We start from the raw sequence: 15,731 nt of genomic DNA, 5'->3' as shown, positions 1-15,731 counted from the left end.
TTTCCATGGATGATACGCTCCATCAGCTTCATGTTTCTTGGTTTACTTTTCATCGCTTGTTTGACAGCTACCATTATAGGCCAGATCTCAAATGTTCGCCAGATCAGCACTCGAGATAAAATAGCTTCCCTTCTTAGGTCATAATCTCCTAGATTGTTCGTTACCGATTTTCGATACACCTGTAACTAGTTAGTAGTAGTGGATAGATAGTTCCTGTGTATTTAATGTTCCTATCGCCGCTAATTCCGGGGGTGGGCCCAGATTGACCAGAAGAGCGGGAAGTGGGTCTACTCTAAATTTACCTGATTCTTGATTGGCTGATATTCCGCCTTCGCTGCCGATTGGCTGATTCCCAACTTTTTAGGTGAGATCTCCGTGTTTCAAAGCATCAACACCCAATGTCATAAGAGGGATGTCTCTTCATATCTTAATCCCAGTTCAAAGTTCTTAAATCATCATTATTGCACGAATACGCGATAAATCCCTGATATTTCCGTTCCTTCTGTGTATACATATGTGCTAAGTGTGGCTGAGGGGAGCTCCCCAGTCAAGTCGAAGGATCAGGATGAAGGATTCCAGAAAGAAATCATTTAACCCAGCAAACTGTTCTGGTTCACCGTTATGGCGTTTTTCATTCCGATTGAGCTTAGTTCAAGCATATTCCAGGCTCCTACTTTTTCACCAAGGTAAAGTTTCCCCAACAAGGTGCGGATACATTGTATGCAAGCTATCGCTGAAGATTTGTCGTTAAGTATCAATCTTTCTCCATTAGTACTCTGTGTGAGCATTAGTGAAAGACCGAAGACAATATGGCGGCCGACGGAACGCCTGGTAAGTATCTCAGGTGTGATGCTCTGCCCTCGAACTATTCTGCTGATATTATATTATACAGTTCTGGGCAGTCTTTTTGTGTATGCTCCCAATAAAGTCGCCCCTGTCATATTTGCTGTTGCCTATGCCCTCTCTGCGGCGGGCCATATCTGGCAGTGTTTGTGAGCAAGATCCGATCATATGTGGTATGATTGTATAGCTCACGGGTGTGAGTAGACAACATAACTCGTGGAATCTTGTCGGGCTCCATCCCTTATGTGCAGTTATGTTCACGGTGGGCTATTCCATGAGAGAATATGGCTCCTTCAACTATATATACACAGGAGATATGACAACCCTCATTATCTTCATCCTTGGACAGGTCTTTATATATGTTTGCCCGTCAGTGCTCTGCAGATCAGTGGTAGCAATTATCCATATTCTGTGAGAGCTAACTATATAACTAGTCCGCTTCTCGAACTTGCCAATTACCACGTACTCGGGAGAGTCCTTTACTATATCCCTCATCTTGCGCCATTTCCTCCGGGCAAGGTCGTGTCCACGTTTGGACTGATAATGCTAATCGTTGAGACTTTGAACGCGCTGGGTGTTGCACTTAGCTCTAACCCGTCAGCAGATTCGAGCCAGCAACACCTTGGAAGCAGCTTGACCATCGCAGCTTTATCCCTTCAGTTTGCGGTCATATTGACGTTTCTCGCACTCGCAAGCATTCTGCATCGCCGCTGTGCCAAAGCCCAGATACTTTCCGTATACTATCGCCCTATTATCACCATGTTAATCACGCTGTATATGAGTATGGCCTTGATCCTCATTCGCTGCATCTATCGCCTGATAGAACATCTGGGGAACACAGCTGTGGACCTGGAGGATATAGAGAAACTCAAAAATTTGAGCCCTATCCTACGTCATGAATACTACTACTATATTTTTGAAGCCTCCCTCATGCTGGTCAACTCTGTCCTGTGGAACATATGGAACCCTTCCCGCTTTTTGCCTTCCAACCACCTCATTCATGTTGCAAAAGATGGTAACGCGGAAACTATTGCTGATCAGGGGAAGGATGATCGGTCCTTGTTAGCAAAACTCGGCCATATCTTAACATTCGGCGTACTCTTTGGCAGGAAGACAGCAAGCCAGCCTCGGGATGATCATGCTGCATACGAGATGCTACCCGGATTGCGAAGCGGCCAAAACTAGTATGTATTAGCCAGCTAATCAGTCAACTGCATTTGACGCACACTCTTATTTATGGCAGCAACGCGAAAAATATTTCTTTTGTGCGTGTATATATGCTCGTGATAGCCGCCAGTGTTTATTAGTTGGTTTTTTACCAAAGACCAACGACCAACAACTCAAGTCGCTTAACAAGTGGCTTGTCGTTAATGACAGCAGCATACCAGTAGGTTAACTATGGATTTCTTCAATCACCAATACGAAGACAGGATAATGCAGAAAATGACACTCTTATACCGACTAGTCGGTAGCCGTCCCTCTCGGCAGGCATCGATAGGCACTCTGAGTCGACTCGGGATTGGACTGTCGTGGCCAGCAGCTCGTTAGAATGCCCAACACGAATATTGACAAGGCCTCTCGTACAACCAACATCTGGGACATGCAGACTCGGATTCTAACTGGCTGTTTGTCCGCAGATTCCGCGGCATTTTGTTGGATAAAGGATGTCAGTGCGATGGGTGCTGCAAGCAGGCTGGCTGGTCGCTGGCCAGGGTACCGAGTACATCATCCAAGGCTGCCATTGTCCCGCCGCTGGGCCAAAACATGGGGAAGTGGCATGTCGGAGCCATCGATCGGGTGACTTGGAAACAGTTGGATGGCTAACTAATAAGCTGCCTGCTTGTGTTTTATAAAGGCGTACCCACGGCGGAAACAAAGCTGGTGATGTAACTATCCGAGGACCATCGAGCAGGATGCGGAACTTGTACATATCCATGTCATACCAGGATGCCCTTCATATATGGACAGATTAGGGCAGTCGAGAAGCTAGAAATGCCGGGTGTCATAGGTGGCGTGCCTAAGCACATTCGGTTGAGTCAGTGGGTGCAAGAGGACCTGAAGGCCGGGGGGTGATGCGGCTAACAATTGGTCCCGTTTGCAATTCCAATCAGGACTCAATCGATCGAAAGCTCAGAGAGGCTGCAGCTGGCCATGCAGTGAGACTCCGTGGCCAGCATGCACGATTCCTTTTACTCCGGAACGAGGGGACGACTGCTTGCATGTCACACGATGGATGAGGATGGCTCGCTAGGAAGAGCCGTCTTGTCCGTTTGGTGTGAGATATTATTTATATAAAATTGCCGCGCCCTTGCTGCAGAGCATGCGATGACTTTTCCCCGTCCCAATAACTACGCTCTTGGAATGTGAGCAGAGACAAGCCTGTGTCGGAGAGAGTGAATAGCTGTCCATCGAGATGCCGTCTCTCAGGACGCCGTCCCCGCTGCGGCTTGTCACCAAGCCTATGAGCTCTGGCAGAGAACAACACCAGCTGGATCCAAATGGAGAGGTTACTCTTTTGATGACCCGGTTTGTGCAGTATGTCGACGATAGCTCAGACTGTCAAGCGCCCAAAGACTCATGCGGAACGAAAGCTAGCAGTCATGGCGAAGAGGGTATCTAGTGGAATCCCCAGTTTCATATTTCCCAAGTCTGGACAACGCTAACAATGATAGAAATCTCCATACGTGTTTCATCCCGGCATTTGATTCTTGCGTCATCCGTCTTTCGTGCGATGCTTGAGCATAGATTCGGTGAAAGCCAGACTCTGCGTACGGTGGGCAGCGTTGAGATCCCTCTCCCCGATGATGACCCGGATGCCTTTTTGATTATACTGAACATTATTCATGGCCATTTGCGTCAAGTTCCGCTTCAAGTGGACCTTCAGACGCTGACCCAGCTTGCAATACTAGTTGACAAGTATGAGCTACACGAGCGTATCGAAGTGTTTGCGGGCTTCTGGTTCGGTAATCTGATATCCACTATCCCTAACTGCTATACGGATGATATTCCATCTTGGACGTGTGTCTGCTGGGTCTTTAACAAGCCAGAAGAGTTCAAAAGGGTTACCAGGCTGATCCTGAGACATGGACGGGGTACCTTGACCTTCAATGAGTTACCAGTCCCGTCCTTCGTTGCTGGTGAGCAGCTACCCCTGATGCATAACCGACCTAGGTATCAATGATGAATGCATTGGCTGACTGGCCACATTATGGCAGATGCAATTAATAGCCGACGAGAGGAGGCTATAAGGCGGATAATATCTTCTCTCATTGGTCATCTAGATGACTACCTGGAGAACGAACATTGTAGCTTCGAGTGTGATGCTCTGATGGTTGGTGCCTTGACAAAACGTCTACGAGCATTCAATATCCTGCCACACCGTCCGAAGTCGCCGTATACAGGCCTCAGTCTCCAGGACTTTACTCATCGTTTTCGACATGGCATGTATTTTCCAGCTGCCCAGAGGACGAGCACCTTTTTCTACAGCCACTCGAAGTGTGCTATCCCTTCTATTGATCGCATGCTGGCGGAATGCGAACAGCTATCGGATGGACTCGATATGGCTGACTATAAGACTGCCCTGACATTGGCTCTGTGATCGTATACGAGAGGGGTACTTCTACGCTTCAAGGTAGGAGTACGATCATAAACTGTATAGTAATGTACAGAGGTGCGCCCAAGTAATTACTCTGGGACATTGTTCGAGGACAATATTTCATGATTATGACGGGTAGAATGTTCTGTAACTTAGGCTGAAACAAGGAAGGGCTGATACCGGAAACGTCAGGGGGAAGGAAATGACAGATCAAACATGGCATAATCATTCTATCTATTTCTCATGATACTCTATACCTCAGCTATAGTTAGATTGTCTTATGTTTAAAATATATGTCAAACAGCATATACAATGTCAGTCTATAATAAACGATCAGAACTAAAAGTGGGGTAAAAGTCTAGTTGTTATCTTGCTTCTGTGCAGCGATAACAACATCTAGAGTCGTCTTGCCCTCGAGGAGATCTCTGGTGGTGGAGAGGATGGAAGACCAATCCTCAAAAGTGGTGTATGGGATATTATCACGTTTGCAGATAATAGTTAGGTCTGTATTTTATTGTCAATTCAATCAATTTCAATATCCGTTGATCAGCAAACCAGCAGGGTAAGCACGTACCGTGGCCCTTTTTGGCGAAGAGCAGGTCTGTCTGGCGGGCAGCAGAGATGTCGGATACCCCATCTCCGGCATAGAGGAGGATCGGGCGGTCAGACTTGGGGATTGCAGCGTAAGGACGAATCTCAAGGGACTTGTCATGGCCAAAGTGGCTGTTTGCACGTAAGCATCGAGTATTAGTCAAGGAAATTGACTATCATGGGGCAATAACATGAACACACCTATCATCATGGAAGTCAATCTGCCATCCTCCCTTGGAGTTGATATCCTTTCCGTTTCTACTGGCAACCTGGTTGGCAACGATCTGGATGTTCTCGGGCTCGTGTCCGAGGAGCTTCACCAAGAGAGCGTGGATGATAGGGACCATGCCAGACGACAGCACCACAATAGGGACGTTGTTGTTCTTGGCCCAGTTGTAAAATTCGGTGAAGTGTGGGTCGAGTGTGACTCTCTGGCAGAGGAACTCGACACATTCATCAAAGGGGGTGTCAATACTGTCAAGCATCTCCCGGAAGCCATCCCTAATTGTCAGGAGACAGCGCGGTCAGCAAAAAAGCCGAATGGGTTTCATTATTAAGCAGCAGGACGATGGCAATCGAGCGTTTACCGGAAAGATATTTTGCCCTCGAGGATGGCGGTGTTCCTTGCGCTTCGTTCGACAGCGCCAAACCCGAGGTGGTCAGTCTGGAGGGGTCTGGTTAGCCAAGTGTTCATGGGTGTAGAAAGCATTCAAGCAAGAATATAGATAATTACCAAGTGATCATTGCCTGCGAGTGGCATCCACAGTTAGACTCGCATCTCTCCCTGTCTGTTCAAATGGTTTTCCATGAAGCATACTATCCTGCAGCGTGATGGTGCCGTCAAAATCGGTAAAGAAGATGATCTTTGGCTCGCTCTTCATAGCGGGCAGCGAGTCGAGGGATCCCATGATGGCCGTAGCAGTGCAATTGACACTATAAAGCTGCCGCAGCGGTCGTAAGTCGGTGTCTTTAGCAGGATTGGTTGTATGGTTGTAGCGGTGGGTTTTGTAGGGGGGTTTTAGTGGGATGTCTGCCCATCTTTATATCCACGGCGAACATCGCTGCGTTCCGCTGGAGATTTCCACCACCAGCGCCACCGTCTGCCTCCATGTACGGACAGAAAAATTCAGCATACACGCACCTCTCCGGCCCGCATCCCGTCGCACTCGACAGCGCACACGCACCCCGTCTCTCGCCAGGTTGGGCAGCTTGCCCCCAAGGGGCGCCAGACGGGCGGCGGCCAAGGTACCTGGTACTTGCGCTCTGGCGGCGGCGCGCGGCAAAAGCGAAGTTCCCGTGACCTGCGGCTCTTTTTTGTTCGGCGGTGACGGCGCTTCTTGGCGCTTGTTCGTCTGCCTCTTTTGCCTTTTTCCAACGTCAACCGACGAACTTCCGACCACCGTCGACGCCAGCTTCGTCTTTCACCACCCCTCGAGCAGGACAGGACCTCGACTGCAAGCAGCAGACGCCCGGAACCAGTGGTGAGCGAGTCTGGTTACTCGCCTGCAGCATCCCCGACACGTTTCCTGCGATGTGCTGAACACGAGACAACAGTCACATCAGCCAACTAAGACCGAGCAACAGACATCAGAGTCAACACCCACATCCAACTCCTCCTCCTCCTCCTCCCAGTCTCCCACAGCTGCGGATGGCGGGTTGACGGGTGAGCTGTGTATGACTTACTTATGGCCAAGCGAAGTGCTCTCTCTTCTTTCGACCAGTCCGGACAGCCCGCTGAGAAGAAGGCTGCTGTAGAGACCTCGTCTCCAAGGTAAATTCCGTCTCAAGTCTCCATCTTCACTTCCCATCCATGCTTTACTTTTTTTTTTTTTTTTTTCAACCTTTCATACCTGTTTCCCCCTCGTTTTCCTCATGGTCTTCACCTTTTCATCATCCCTCCTACTCAACTGTTGGTTTTGTTGCATATTTTCTTTTCATCTTGGATGGTCATTTCACTTCGGCCTTTCCCCCCTCCTTTACTCTGCATAAGTCTCTATATGATACACTAACGCCATGGAACGCAGAGTAACTCGATCGGCCGCCAGGCTTGCTGCCGGCAGTGCTGCCAGTGTGTCAGAGTCCACCTCGCCGCCTAATCCTGCCCCTCAAACCCGGAAACGAAAGGCTCCTTCCCGCCGTGAGGTAGCTCGGGCTGACCCTGAGGTCCCTCCGTCACCGCAGCCCGCATCGCGCTCCAAACGCCAGAAGTTGACTCCTGCTCGTCAGCCTGCCTCTCGGCACAGTGCTCGACAGTCTGCAGCCATGTCTCAGCCTAGGTATGCAGATATCTATTTTCAATATTCGACTTGTTTATGCATTAATGGGGGGTTGTGTTTGGTATAAGTACTAATATTGATGTGGCATAGATCCCCCGGAGGGTCTGAAGAGAGACCAAAGTCCGTCGCCGCTTCGTCTTCATCCTCGAAGAACCGCACTAGTCGAAATAGAAAGACCACAAGAGGTGTGCAAGCTATCCTAGCGTACCTCCAGGCTCTTTTCTGATGAATAAACCCTGCTGACATTTTCATTCCTCCAAGACTCATCCCAACACGTTTCTCCACCCCGTCGACAGAAAAAGAGAGGTAAACGAGATACTGATGTCGACATGAAAGATGGAGCCGAGGAACGTAAGGAGAAGGCGAATGAGAAAGATGATGAAGAAACCTCTCCAACCAGCGATAGCCATGAAGAAGCCAACCAGATGGATACCGCCGAGGATGATGAACATGAATCGTTTCGTAACGGCATCTTTGGATCAGGGGGCCATTTTGGCCTACAAAGTACGCTGCGTGCTCTCAGCGGCATGATGTCTGGCATGTCTTCTCGACTCCGGGATATCCTGTCGAATTTGAAGACAAATGAAGATCCTTCCGTCCAGTTAATTGCATTGCAGGAACTGTCAGACCTTCTTTTAGTTTCGAACGAGGACAATCTTGCTGGCCACTTCTCCCCAGATCCTTATGTGCACGAGTTAGTAAATCTGATGCAGCCGAATGACTTCGGAGAAGAAAACCCCGAAATAATGCTGTTAGCTTGCCGATGTCTGGCGAACATGATGGAAGCTATTCGAGGCTCCGCCGGCAGCGTTGTCCAGGGGGGCGCCGTGCCCATTCTCTGTCAAAAGCTGCTGGATATCCAATTCATTGACCTGGCTGAGCAAGCTCTAAGTGTATGTCCGTTCTAAAACTTCCCAGCGATCTATACATACAGACATCAGGTACTAACGCATTTTGGTATACTAGACTCTGGCAAAGATATCTGTGGACTTCCCTGCATCGATTGTGCGGGAAGGAGGTCTCACAGCCTGTCTCACATATCTTGATTTTTTCCCCACCAGCACACAACGTACCGCCGTCACAACAGCTGCGAATTGCTGCCGTAACGTACCGCAAGACTCGTTTCCTGTTGTGAAAGATGTCATGCCCATACTACTAAATGTGCTCTCCAGTAGCGACCAAAAGGTTGTTGAGCAGGGCTGCCTGTGCGTTTGCCGCGTGGTAGAAAGCTTCCGATACAAGCCAGAGCAGTTAGAAGAATTAATTGAACCGGACCTTCTAAGGGCTGTCCTTCGATTACTCCTACCAGGTACCACAAACTTGATCGGTCCACACATTCACACATATTTCCTCCGCATCCTAGGAATAATATGCAAATCAAGCCCGCGCTTGTCTGTCGAGCTCCTGAAAATGAATATAGTAGATACTTTGTATCAAATCCTCACAGGAGTTTCACCACCTTCGGACGAAAGCATTGGCCCGGCCAAGTCTGATACCGTGCACATTATGCAGGCCTTGATCCATCGGCCCCGCGAGCAAGTTTACGAAACCCTCAATATTGTCTATGAGCTCCTCCCTGCTGCATCAAAAGGATCAGTTGTTCTTTTAGATGATCAGCTGCGTTTCACGCTTGGTGGTGGCCCCCTACCACTCTCGGCCACCCCCAAAATCAAAGCCATGGGTGAGAAGCGATTGGAGTTATTGAAAAAATGCCAGCCAGAAATCAAACGGTTTGCCACGATTCTCTTGCCGACCCTTACGGATGTCTATTCTAGTACTGTGAACCTGAGGGTAAGGCAAAAGGTACTGTTGGCACAACTAAAGATGGTCCAAGCCCTTGATGTCAACATCATAGAAGAAGCATTGCGCTCTGTACCGTATGCGTCTTTCTTGGCAGGTATATTATCCCAAAAGGATCACATATCTCTCGTAGCACTTGCTTTGCAGTGTGCAGAACTGTTATATGAACGACTGAGAGATATTTACCAATATCAATTCCATCGAGAAGGGGTCATAAACGAAATCAAAATATTAGCTACCGCGTCAGTGCTGGGTAAAGATGATAAATCGGCAGAGGAGAAGACTGGTTCGGTTCTCGGATCAAAACATCATATTTCTCACGATGATGGCGTGAACCACGGACACGATAATGACAGTGGGAATGAACATGATATTCAAGATGACATCCACGATCATGAGGATGAGAGTAATGATGAGGATGATTTTAATGGGGACTATCCTGACGATCCAGAGCACCATGATGAACATGAACATGAACATGATGACGCTTCAGACAGCGAAGCATCCTCGATTGTTCACCCTCCTGCTCAATCTCTTGACCACACTCTCCAAGACCTTATAACAAGCGGTGCCAAACATTTCCTTGAACTCTACGAAGAGAGCAAGACTGCTGGCATGCATGAAAAGGCGGAAGTCGTACTAGCAACCCTCCGTGGCCTCACTAAGAAAATAGAGGATTGCTACAAAGCTCCCGTTGTGGGAAACAGAGGCTTTAAGCTCTTTTCCGAGCTTGCAGCCTATTTTGATCAAGATGCCTTTGACAGCATCACAAGCTATGAACTATTGAATTCTGGTATCATTCGTGTGCTTGTTGATGTCATTGAGGACTCAAAAGGTACGTATTTCTCCTATGAGTGATACACTGAAGACATTCTTAGTTGTTGAACGTTACTAATGTCTCCATATAGGTCAAGCTGGTGCAGACTTCTTGAAGGCATTCAAGTGCTCACAGTCGCCTTTAAAGCACATCTCTGAGCGCAAATCTGCATTCGGTGCCTTTATCCACCAACTTCAAGACCTCCTTAGTCGTACCGAGAATTTTGAGGTTGTTACTGTCCACCATAATGCCTTTGATAGCAGAAGTACCCTATCCATGCTGTCAAAGCAAATCCGGCTCCGGTTGGTAGCTGAGGAGGGTTCAAATATACCCAAGCCGTATAAGAATATGATGGTTTCTATCCATGCCATTGCCAATTTCAAGACTCTGGATGACTACCTTCGCCCAAGAATAAGTCTCTCTGAGCGGCCGCGACATTCTCGGCATCGCGACCCAACCTTCCCACATCTCCCTAGTGGTACAAACCCGCAGGATCCGGAATCAGCTAGCCGGGGAAGTGATACCGGATCCCCCCACTTGTCCGACTTCCCATCATATCGGTTGCCAACTGGGCGAGACAGCTCAAACGGAACCAGTTCCAGGGGAACAAACAAAGGAAGATCAGCTCGCCCCTCAACACTCCAGGGTTCAGGTAATGGAGAACGTGAAGGAGTGGGACGTAGGCGCTCAGCTCGGCACCAGCCTCCACCGCCGCCCATGGAAAGTGATGACACTGATGGGCCATTAGAGTGCGCTGATGAACCAAACGGTAGTGATGACGAAGAAGATGACGAAGAAGGTGATACCCTCGACACCATTGTGGATGACATTGATGACGATCTATCGGAAGATGACGTTCCTGACCCCTCAGCCGTCAATATGGAGGTTGCGTCTACAGGCAAGGTGACTGCGAGAAAGGAGGACGGCACAAGAGTTTCTACTCCTTCCCAGTCCACCCCTGTAGCCAAGTCATCGACAGCATCCCTCGCAAGGTCGAGCCCCCAATCATTTGGCCGGTCTCTTTCCATGGCTGGCAGGTCCTTCACATCATATGCCGCTGCAATGCTAGCCATGCCTCAAGACTGGCATATCGAATTCGTTGTGAATGGGAAACCCATAACAAATGACACTACCATCTACCGTGCAGTCCAGTGCAATCGAGCCAGTGATAACAACTCGCCTGCTAGAAATGTCTGGTCGACTGTCCACACTATCTATTTCAGGCGAGCTCAGGGGCCACCGCCGCCCGAGCCAACAACACTTACTCCTGCCTCCTCGAACGTGTCTGCCATGGTGGACGACGTTGACATGCCAGAGTCCCTCAATAACGTTCCAACAACAGCATCGATTCTTCGACTCCTTCGAGCTTTGCACAATCTAAATTCTCAGTCAGATGATGAGTTGGCAAACGACAGCGGAGTGATTGGAATTGCACCAGAACCTCCGTCGCAGTTTATCAACACGAAACTGACCGCAAAACTTAATCGGCAGCTTGAAGAACCTTTGATAGTGGCAAGCAGCTGTTTGCCTAGCTGGAGTGAAGACCTCGGTCGTCATTTTGCCTTCCTCTTCCCATTTGAAACGCGACATCTCTTCTTACAGTCTACGTCTTTTGGCTACGCTAGGTCCATGGTTCGCTGGCAAGGTGCTCAGTCAAATGACGATGGCCAGCGAGAGCGCCGAAGAGATGACCGCGCCTACAGCGGCCGCCTTCAGAGACAAAAGGTACGAATCTCACGGACACGCATTCTTGAGTCAGCTATGAAGGTTCTCGAGCTGTACGGTTCATCGCCAAGTGTCCTGGAAATCGAATACTTTGAGGAAGTTGGAACCGGGTTGGGACCTACACTTGAGTTCTATTCCACGGTTTCCAAAGAGTTTGCTAAGCGCAAGCTAAAGCTATGGAGGGACTCGGATGCTAGCGGTGATGGAGAATACGTTGACAATAAATTGGGGCTTTTCCCAGCGCCGATGAGTCAAGAGCAGGTTACACAGGAAGCAGGAAAGAAGCAGCTACAGTACTTCAAAGCGCTAGGCAAATTTGTCGCTCGCTCCATGCTTGACTCGCGTATTATTGACATTGGATTCAACCCCTTATTCTTCAGTGTTGGCCGAGGCGCATACACCAAGAAGCCCCCATCCATTGGTTCCGTGAAGCGAGTAGATGCAGAGCTTGCGAATTCTTTGAAGTTTTTGAAGAAGTTTGCCGACAAGGCAGCTGCTATTAAAGCGGACGCTTCTCTATCGGCAGCGGAAGCCGCTTGTGCAATGGAACAATGTGAAATCGATGACACGAAACTCGCAGACCTCGGCCTTGATTTCACATTGCCTGGATACCCACACATTAAACTGATACCTAATGGCCAGAACACGCCTATTACTATGTCAAATGTCGGGCTATACATTGAGAGAGTCATCGATATGACCCTTGGAACTGGGATAAAGGCACAGCTTGACGCATTTGCCGCTGGATTTTCTCAAGTATTCTTATATTCATCATTAAAGACCTTTACACCCGATGAACTGGTGATGCTTTTTGGCCAGGTTGATGAAGATTGGTCTATCGAAAGTAAGTCATTTCTTTCTCCATTTATCTGTATACCATAGAAGATTTGTCTAGGCTATTTACTGACTTTACCTTACCAGCCCTCATGGATTCTATCAAGGCCGACCATGGATTTAACATGGATAGCAGAAGTGTTCGAAACTTGCTCGCAACCTTGAGCGAGTTCAACCTCCAACAGCGTCGCGACTTTTTGCAGTTCGTCACTGGAAGTCCCAAGCTCCCGATCGGTGGTACGTAAACAGTTCTCACATTACACCCCCCACCCCAATCTCCCTGTTGCTTCTTTCTCTTCAAGTGTGACTGACCATAGCATCTGCAATATAGGCTTCAAAGGTCTCACACCAATGTTTACCGTGGTCTGTCGGCCAAGTGAACCACCATACACCCCTGATGACTATCTCCCCAGTGTCATGACCTGCGTGAACTACTTGAAGTTGCCAGACTACTCCTCTGCCGAAGTTCTCCTCAACAAACTCAGCATCGCAATGCGTGAAGGACAAGGCGCATTCCACCTCTCTTAAAAAGATAAAGACCCTTAACACCACCTCTATTACATTACCCGGTTTTACTTTACTTGTCCCTGGGAACAACATCATAGTAAATAATCCTCTCTCATCATCCCTGCCCAACTACAATTCTTTTCATGAAATTCTTTTCTCTTTTGATTAGAACCTTACACCACCTCTTGCAAGAAAATGACTTTTTACTGCCTCCAGCACAAAATGGATTGAACGGGAAAGGCCGAACGCGAAATGATATGCATTTGAAATTGATATGATATCGGAATGACAAAGGGTGGCAAGCGGCGTTCTACTAAAAACACTCGATCGTTGTTTCTGTCTTTGTATCTTTAGTAGCTCAAGGGGCCAGATCTTTAACTACATTAATTGAGATGTCTTTTGCTACACTACATACACCTGCAGCGATCTTCAGCTGCCCTTTGCAGGCAGTCTCACCTAACTAGCTATAGGCCGGGTAGTTATTGTCGAAGTCACGTTTACTAATAATATCGGCGGCTCTTGTAGGGCTGGGCGGTCGTTGGTTCTTATCTTATCGCTAACTAAACTTAACTTGGGCTCAGCAACCATCAACTTCACTAAATTCCGGTCGACGCAGAGCAAACCCACCACTTTACTGATAACTAGTGTCCATCGTGAACTGCATATTAGACCCTGCTCGACCTGTTCATTCCCGCGGGCCTGTCCTCCAGGTAGCTAACTTCTTAGTTTACTAACTGCGGTCGAAGCTCCCGATAGTTAGCCGCTATGGACGAGTTTGCGCAAACCCGCGGCGTTGACGACCTGTTTGATGACGACGTGATACCCGTTGCATCGCAGCCTCAGCCAGTCCATGAGCCTGTTGACGAGCCCGATACCGCGCCGTATTCCTCCACACAGCCGAAAGAAGAACCGATAGATTCGGCCGGTCCGCCGTCGCAGGTTGAGCAAGCCCTCCCTCCGAAACAGGACGCGGCAACATCGCAGCACCGCAAACGAGGTGGAGCCGGTCGAGGAAGAGGGAGAGGGAACGGATTTTCTCGCAGGCTGAGACCTGACACATCCAAATCGCCTGAGAAATCTGGCGGCTCGCCTTCGGCTCACCCTGCTGTAACCGAGACTCCCACCCAGCATCAGGCTCTGAACGGTGATGCGGATGCTCAAGAAAAGCAGCCAGAGAAAGGACAGTCTGCTGATGCCTCGAAAGTAGATAAGAACCTTGATAGCACTGAAGATGTGCCCCAGGAGGCAGAGCAAGCTAAAGAGACTGCATCACCGAGGGTCCCGGCCGTACGAGGCGATCGGAGTAGAACAGGGGGCATTAGAAAGGTATGTTTCTCTTTGAGAAAGCACAGTTGCATGGCCATATAATAACTGACTTATTATGTCCAAACAGCCTAAATTGACCGAGGAAGAATTATCCGAACGGATGGCCGCGGCTAAGCTCACTGCTGCCAAAAAGGCTGCTGCTCATGCGCGAGCCGAAGCAGACGAGGCCTCTTTTCAGGAGCGTGAGAAGATAGCTCTGGCGAAACGGTTGGAGGAGCAGCAAAACCGCCGTGTCATGCTTAGTGAGAGAGAAAAGAACCGACAGAGGAAGCTGAATTCACAGACAGGTCGCGAATGGGACGCAGAGAAATCGCAGGATTCCTTCTCTGAACACAGCCGGGGAGGCTCAGCATATCGCAGAGGAGCCCACGGAAGTATAGCAAATGATACACGTGCTACGACACCCCCGACGTCGGCAGGCGACTATGATAACCAACCCAGTCCACCCTTTGGAGATCGAGGGCGAGGGCGAGCTAGTCGAGGTGGAAGAGGCCAGGGGAGAAGAGGTGCCGGCAGAGGTCGAGTCCTAGAGGACAGAAATACCGAAGTATCCCCTCCAGAGCAGCAAGCAAAGGTTCCTGCATCAGACGAATTCCCCGCTCTGCCTGGTTCAGAGAAGCAGGGTGATACTAAAGGGGAGAGGACCGGTGCAACGGCGTGGGATAAAGCTCCTGATGTCTTGTCAACGAAGGAACCCTCGGGCACTTGGGCTGATCAAGTAGAGATTAGTGAGGAGCTGGAAAGGGGCGCCACAAAGTAGGCCAGTATGGTTTGTCCGCTTCAGTGTTTATGAGTTATGCCCGTGAAGATATATGGGGTTCGAGTCCCCTCGATGAGAGGATAAAATGGGTTCAGTTACAGTGTTGTATGACTTTTTTTGACGCGGTTTGGTAGAAGTGCGTTCAAGTATGTTTGCATAGGTCACCTATTGGATATTCCCGAATCACTATCTATATACCCAACTTTTACATCTCCAAGCGTAGGCAGCACTGGTAGGTCCACTGATGAGAAAGGAGCGTTTAAAGCAAGAATTTGACGCATCCAGTCTTCCGTTGGAGCCCTGCTGTGACCAGTAACACAGCTTAACGGAAGGTCCACGTTAAAATCATCCCACAACCTTTTGAGGCTCACAATTTAGGTTGCGGCTCTGTGGTCGCCTTAGGTTAATTTCCTAGTTAAAAGGTTAAGCTGACCTCGACTAGTTATAGATACCTTCGTCTGACGAGGCGTTTCATTCAAGAAGCGGTAACTTGACGAATATTTCAGTGAATTCCTTTCGATCCCTGCCCTAGACTAGTTATAACTAGTTATTTAACTAATCTACGCTGCGGCCGGAAGAAAACCGAACACGCCGCGGGGCGGAGTAACTAACGAGTTAACTGAGACAACCCAGTTACGGAGTACAAATGATATTTCA

The 15,731-nt window shown here is 48.9% G+C and overlaps 5 protein-coding genes across 5 annotated transcripts; 4 read left to right on the top strand and 1 right to left on the bottom strand.

Annotated features, from left to right (window-relative positions):
• Nucleotides 1–849: 849 nt before the first annotated feature.
• On the top strand, nt 850–2,028 carry ARB_05367 (uncharacterized protein; the record flags this gene model as incomplete). The annotated part of the gene is made up of 2 exons (XM_003017027.1): nt 850–992; nt 1,095–2,028. The coding sequence occupies 2 exons, from the start codon at nt 850–852 to the stop codon at nt 2,026–2,028; spliced, it is 1,077 nt and encodes a 358-aa protein (XP_003017073.1).
• A 1,546-nt stretch (nt 2,029–3,574) lies between these two features.
• ARB_05366 (uncharacterized protein) lies at nt 3,575–4,441 on the top strand (the record flags this gene model as incomplete). The annotated part of the gene is made up of 2 exons (XM_003017026.1): nt 3,575–4,014; nt 4,072–4,441. The coding sequence occupies 2 exons, from the start codon at nt 3,575–3,577 to the stop codon at nt 4,439–4,441; spliced, it is 810 nt and encodes a 269-aa protein (XP_003017072.1).
• Nucleotides 4,442–4,796: 355 nt separating this feature from the next.
• ARB_05365 (phosphoserine phosphatase, putative) lies at nt 4,797–5,514 on the bottom strand (the record flags this gene model as incomplete). The annotated part of the gene is made up of 3 exons (XM_003017025.1): nt 4,797–4,942; nt 5,013–5,161; nt 5,231–5,514. 3 exons carry the CDS (start codon nt 5,512–5,514, stop codon nt 4,797–4,799), a joined length of 579 nt encoding a protein of 192 aa, XP_003017071.1.
• A 1,528-nt stretch (nt 5,515–7,042) lies between these two features.
• Nucleotides 7,043–13,009, top strand: ARB_05364 (uncharacterized protein; the record flags this gene model as incomplete). Its single annotated transcript, XM_003017024.1, has 7 exons — nt 7,043–7,305; nt 7,396–7,490; nt 7,567–8,198; nt 8,272–9,940; nt 10,014–12,491; nt 12,530–12,718; nt 12,813–13,009. The coding sequence occupies 7 exons, from the start codon at nt 7,043–7,045 to the stop codon at nt 13,007–13,009; spliced, it is 5,523 nt and encodes a 1,840-aa protein (XP_003017070.1).
• Nucleotides 13,010–13,753: 744 nt separating this feature from the next.
• Nucleotides 13,754–15,074, top strand: ARB_05363 (uncharacterized protein; the record flags this gene model as incomplete). The annotated part of the gene is made up of 2 exons (XM_003017023.1): nt 13,754–14,314; nt 14,382–15,074. 2 exons carry the CDS (start codon nt 13,754–13,756, stop codon nt 15,072–15,074), a joined length of 1,254 nt encoding a protein of 417 aa, XP_003017069.1.
• Nucleotides 15,075–15,731: the final 657 nt, after the last annotated feature.

The sequence above is a fragment of the Trichophyton benhamiae genome (assembly GCF_000151125.1).
Source record: "Trichophyton benhamiae CBS 112371 chromosome Unknown contig01989.5, whole genome shotgun sequence".
Taxonomy (NCBI): Eukaryota; Fungi; Ascomycota; class Eurotiomycetes; order Onygenales; family Arthrodermataceae; genus Trichophyton; species Trichophyton benhamiae.
Note: the sequence above shows the minus strand (reverse complement) of the source record. Positions and strands in the feature narration are given on the sequence as shown.